Here is a 6,253-nt window from a genome sequence, read left to right on the forward strand (position 1 = left end):
TAATAAAGTGTTTATTAGGTACCTGACAAACCGTAATAATATACAAAACAGCAGGCTTTCGAAGCTCTTACCGACAAACCATTATATCAGGCAAATTTAAAATTTTTAGGAAATTGTACGTAAAAATTTATTTGTTGACCTTAAATTATTTCAAAAAGCGGCATTAGGTTACTAAACCATATTCCAATAAACGGATAAATTTATTAAAGGGTAAATGGAAACGTTTCGGTACCTCGAATTTATATTCCATAAACCGGGATATTCCTATATCCGGTACTCTAATAAGCGGGTTCGACTGTATTTACCTTAAAAGGTAAAAGATAAAAGGTAATATACCTTTTACAAATATGCTATTAAAATATACCTAGTATATTTTAATAGCCCAACACCGAAAGGTACAAATGGGGCTACTGATTAAGTAAAGTAAGTAAGTATTTACCTTTGCCTGAGATGTTATCCAACATGTTATAAATCGTCACACATTGACCAGGTATGATATTTTTGAAGAAACATAAACATTTTATAGACTCTCACCTTTAAGATACGTTGCATTCTTCATTCCCACTTTGTGCATCTCTCATTTGTTGCTTAGCCTTTCGAGAAGCCCTTCTTATCAACGATCTGGATCTGGGTTTTGACAAAGTATCCTTAGCGACCTCCGATGGACCTGGTTTCTCTTTGTCTAATGCCGGACTAGCATTTCTTCGACCACCTTTGTTTACATAAGCACTAGAACGCCGTTTTAATCCACCTTGTTCATCTGTGTCACGTGGTAATATCCGAGAAAGCGTTAAGAAGGTGCGAAATATTTCCTTAATATTTATGTCGTCTTTTGCTGAACATTCCAGAACTTTAATTCTGCAAAAAAAACAAAGTATGAATGCGTGCAATATCAACAAATACTGACATGATAATTAAATCAAAGTTAATATATTTTATCGCCAACCGTCAATAAAGTCATTCATTATTGTACTCATTTGACGCCATTTGCAGCAGTAAAGTAACACTTTATTGTACTGAAAAAATAATTTTATTTTACTTGTCGCGATTAATAAAATTAACTGAGATTGAATGTAAGTGATCAATGGCAGTAATTGATTATTTATTTGAGTGAACTTAAAATTTATTTACTTTAATTATTAAAAATATTGTACAAAATTTACGTTATTATTAATTAAATTTATGTCATAAAGTGAAATTCTGTAGTATTTTCCAGTTATATTCATAAAACATAAATCAAAACTTTACAGATTTAGTAACTATACTCAGACCAAAAATTGAAGACGGTGACTCATTTTCACTCCCCCTTCAATAATCGTCAAAATAGTATACCAGGTGAAGTTTATATATTGTGGTTTACAAGACTTAGGGCCGGTAGTTTCTGTCCCGATTAAACCTTGGTTAGAGGAATTTTATCATGCAAAATTTCGCTAAACGGGGTTTAATCGAGACAGAAAGTACTGGCCCTTAAAAACCGACTTTAACCGCATGAAAATCTTTTAATTGCTCCTCTTATCAAAGGTAAAGTTATCCAACTGTAGTGTCAACTACAGAACGCGTGTTATTTTTAAGTAAATAATTTGTTGCATATCGGGTAACCCAAAAATTCAGGTAAATCCTGAAATTTCAGTAGACACCCTTTAATCAGTGGCGTATCCGCATAGACATATTTAGTATGTCTACCCTTAGAATAATTTATCATGTTGTAGATATTGTGTAACTCTTAAAAAATGAATTTGTGTGGTCAATAAAAAGTACAGTTGTCACTTTCATAGAACAATAGTCACTTATCTAATTTAGATCTACTGACTACTTATAGAGCGCGGTTGCAATTTTTAAAATACTAATTTTTATAAATATTATTTCCAAAGTCAACTGAAACACGTAACAAACTAATTACTTTAAGATAAAATGACTCCAGCTTAGAGGCAATCGAATTTGTGATTTTTTTCATTATAAAAGCCTTGGGTATAGGCGCAAAATATCGCCTATCAAAATATTTAATGTGTTTTAAAAGTATTCATTTTTTTTTTGAATCCTGAGAAAACTAATAAGTATTTTTGAAAAATTTAAACACATAATGAAAGATTACGTTATTACCGAGGGCCGAAAGTCCCTGAAAACTTCTATAATGTTGAATAATAAGTTACAGGGATGAAAAAAAAAAAAGAAAATTTAGTGTGACTTTTAATTTCAAAAGTCTCATTTCAATATCTCATTCAAAAGAAACTTTTGGGTTATTCTAAGAGACTTTCAGCCCTCGGTAACAAAGCATTCTTTCATTCTGCGTTTAAATTTTTCAAAAATACTTATTAGTTTTCTCAAGAATCGACAAAAATGAATACATTTAAAACACATTGAACATTTTGACATGCGAGATTTTGCGCTTATGCCTTTAAGATGTTTTAACTTTCAGGTATTTTATTTTGTTTTATGAATTTACTCAATAAAATCTTCAGGTTTCTAGAACTAATCAATTTATGATAAGAGATATACGCTTATTATACAATTAATTAATCACAACTGAACAAACTTTTTAATAATCTCAAGACGTGGAGTTAAAACCTCTCCAATTAACTTGTTTTCACATCACCCATGAGGTAAAGTTATTGGTGCTTTTTTTGTATGTGGTATCCCCAATAGGCCTAATCCACAATATAATATTCAATCAGAGTCATGAATCTAAAAGATATTGTATTACTATAAGAGTAATAAGTTTTTTTACAACACTGGTAAATGCGACTAGTTTAATTAATTTTAACAGCACATATGTATCTCATCTATCTAGCTATAGAAAGCTCTATGGATGCTATAGAAAGCAGTATGGATGATAAATGCAAAATTTACAAAATAGTCATCAGACCAATAATTACATACGCGGAAAAAACACGACCTGATACGGACAGGACAAAAAGAATGCTAGAAACAGCAGACATAAAAACCCTTCGAAAAATTGATGGTAAGACACTATGAGTTAGAGCTAAAAGAGCTAGAGAGGGTTAGTGCAGATATACGACGGAGATGCAAGGTGGATAACAATAACAACTGGGTAAAAATCAGGTAAAATGGAACGACCACATAAGCCGAATCACAACAAATAGAGTAGTAAGGAGGGCGAGAGACGGTTCACTAATAGGAAGATGATCAGTGTGAAGACCACGAGAATAATGGAATGACAACTTACTGGGGGCATATTGAAAAACATTCAAAGAAGAAGAATAAGATATGTACCTCATAATTTTGCAAATCATCTTACTCCATTGATTCTGCAGAACTGTCTGTTGAACTGTCTTAATCATTTGATCCTAATTGTATTAACACAGGCTCAATAACATTATCCACCATGCCGTCCAACCTCCACATATCGTCTTCTACTTTAATAACATGGCATATCGCATTCTTCCAATCAGCAGAATTAATACTGTCCAAACTGGCTTGCAAGAGGCGCTGGACATCATTAATTTTAAACGTGACATTTTCCCGAGCGGCATATCCTTTCATTTGTGCCCAAATTAATTCTATTGGGTTCAGTTCACAAGGCGGTAGTCGTAAGAGTAATGCCATGAAGTCTAGCCATTGTATCTACAGCACTGACGATATGTACCACGATTTTGTCTAATAATACCAATAAGCTGTCCTTTAACCATATCCTCGCCGTATGGAATGGATTTTTCCCTCAACCAATGTTGCAAAACTGATTTTTTGTCACTCATAGTAGAAATTCGTTCAACAAGTCGACTATGGTAGGATGCATTGTCTAATACTACCACTGAGTTAGGTTCGAGATGCTGAAGAACGTTTTCGAACCATCTTTCAAAGCATACGGCGCGCGGCGTCCATGTCCTCGTGATAGTCGCCATTCTAAACGAGAGCACTATTTTCCAGAAAACCTGTATCGCTACCGATATGAGCTACAATAAGACGTTAACCTTTGCCTGATGGTGCTCGTAAGCCTGTAGATAAGCCTTCTATAAATGCTTGACGAGGAGTTCTTATAGTTGTATCGTGCCAAATTTTGAAGCCTAGCATTAATCCAAGTTTCATCAAGGTAGTATATTTTTCTTTTGGAAACACGACAATTCCTAACAGAGCGCAGATATCTTCGTCGCCATGATACACCTAGAAATAACGAAATATCTGTATAATAATAATAATAGAGTTCTATAACTACGCTTTCCAGTGGAAAATTTCCACTATTCACTAAATGTATTTAACAAAAAGTCAAACGCTCACAGTGCACTACAGTACGCGTACGCTACTGACACTTCTCAAATTTTCCACTTTGAAATCCCTCCAGATGTATTAGTCACCGTCTTCAATTTTCGGTCCGAGTTTAGGTACTTATTCAATATTGATAACAACTATCAATTAAACATCGAAATCGGCCACCATGCAAAAGCATTCTGTCATCGTCATTACTGTCATACGAAATTTTTATTTCGTCTAAAATTAATAACATTCTTAAATCTTTTAAGTTTTGTATTAATGCAAATAGGTATATTAAAATGGTGTTTTTGTTAATTCGATTATATATACTGCCGTGCTAAGCCCAAAGGCGGTAACTGATTTTTTATCGAAAATGAGATTTTTGTATTTTTAGGTAGAATAGGGTATTTAGTATATATTTATAAAGTCTTTGGAGTTGCAAAAGCATTATATTTTAAATAAAATTGCAATTTTGTTAGCGGTATCTACATTTTTCAGTTAAAATACTAAGCCATTTGGCGGTAAATGTTAAATACTATGGCGTTTTGACGGTATCTGCTACAGTTGCCGTCCATATACTTTAGCATATTGCACTTACCGCTAATCTACTTTAAAGAATGCTACGCCTACATTTAGAAACCGCCAAATCGCCTTAGTATTACCTACGAAGTAAATTCGGCCTAACTTTACAAGGTTAAATTATTGTGTTAGTTAAAACAGTTGTGTTAGTAAAAGAAATAATTAGCGAGGATGATGAGAACTTTTCGAGATTATTATATCTATTGAAATGTATTTTCATTTTTGTTTATAGTGTTTCAAGGATTAACCAATTATGTTGTCCTAAACAATATGACTCTGCTCCAAGTGGATGATTTATATCTTGAATTAGGCAGTAAGAGATTTTCACATTTAAAAATATTCCTTTTTTTTTAAATTAGGTTTTAAAAAGTTAATAATATATCCACACGCTGTCCACAAGCATTTTTAGAAAAAGAGACTCAAAAGATTTTGTTTTTTTTAGAAAATCAAGTAGAGTCGAGTAAGAGTTGTGAAACACGAGGTGAAACCACTGAAGACAATATTATAGAAAGAGGACAATTTATTGTAAAGTAATTACAAGAGGTGAAAAAAAATTATGTTCAGCCTGTACAGGCACAACGTTTGTTTCATACTTAAAGTTTTCTGTAATTATCCCTTTGTTGCTCGTACATGGGATTAGCAGTCCCATTGGTTGCATTTTTTTTGTTTAAATACAAGCTATTATCATTGTTTCTAGACAATATCTAGTAGTCTAGTTATACAATGCTATTATAAATAGGTAAAAGACAATGTGATCATATTTTAATCATAACATATAACTAGTTTGTACAATACAACTAATAAAATGTTAAAATTTGCCCTGATTACAGTAAGTAATGGTATTTTAATATCCAATATGATATTGTGAAATACCCAATAATATAACAATGCATAATAATATTAAGGTAGGTGTCGGCTATCATAAAAATATTAAAGCTCTATAATAACATGTCGTAAATAAATAGCGAACCTTTGTCGCTAAGAATTTAATAGCTGAAAATAGAAAGTGAAAAGTATGGTTTACAATCACATTCACAGTTCAAGAATTCTTTAAAACGCTTAACATCAGCAGATAACAATCTGAAGGGATTCTGTTTTTTCCTAGTATAAGTACAGTTTCGCCTAAATTATTAGACGCACTATAAAATATTTTATAAAAAATGTTAATTATGAGGTAATACCATTGTAATACTAAATAGGTTTTTCGGTATGTACCAGACACGAGGTATGTTGTTCGGTTGTCTATTTAATTGTCTATATTGAATCACAAATGGAACATTATTATTAATGAACCAATATGTATTTATTGACTCTTGAAAGAAAACAGATATAACGACAACTAAATATTGTCAATTTGTTGTTGTCATATTTTGGCTCAACAAAATAATAACATTTAATAGTACTTTAATTCTTTCAATTTAATAAACTTTAATACACAGAAAAGCTTTTTATTTCATATCAATCACAA

General features: G+C 32.0%; 1 protein-coding gene across 1 annotated transcript; it reads right to left on the reverse strand.

Moving 5' to 3' along the window:
• Positions 1-536: 536 nt before the first annotated feature.
• Positions 537-3,261, reverse strand: LOC114339610 (uncharacterized). The gene is made up of 2 exons (XM_050652980.1): positions 3,257-3,261; positions 537-858 (listed from the first exon to the last, which is right to left on the reverse strand). Exons 1-2 carry the CDS (start codon positions 3,259-3,261, stop codon positions 537-539), a joined length of 327 nt encoding a protein of 108 aa, XP_050508937.1.
• Positions 3,262-6,253: the final 2,992 nt, after the last annotated feature.

The sequence above is a fragment of the Diabrotica virgifera genome, chromosome 6, assembly GCF_917563875.1.
Source record: "Diabrotica virgifera virgifera chromosome 6, PGI_DIABVI_V3a".
Classification (NCBI taxonomy): domain Eukaryota; kingdom Metazoa; phylum Arthropoda; class Insecta; order Coleoptera; family Chrysomelidae; genus Diabrotica; species Diabrotica virgifera.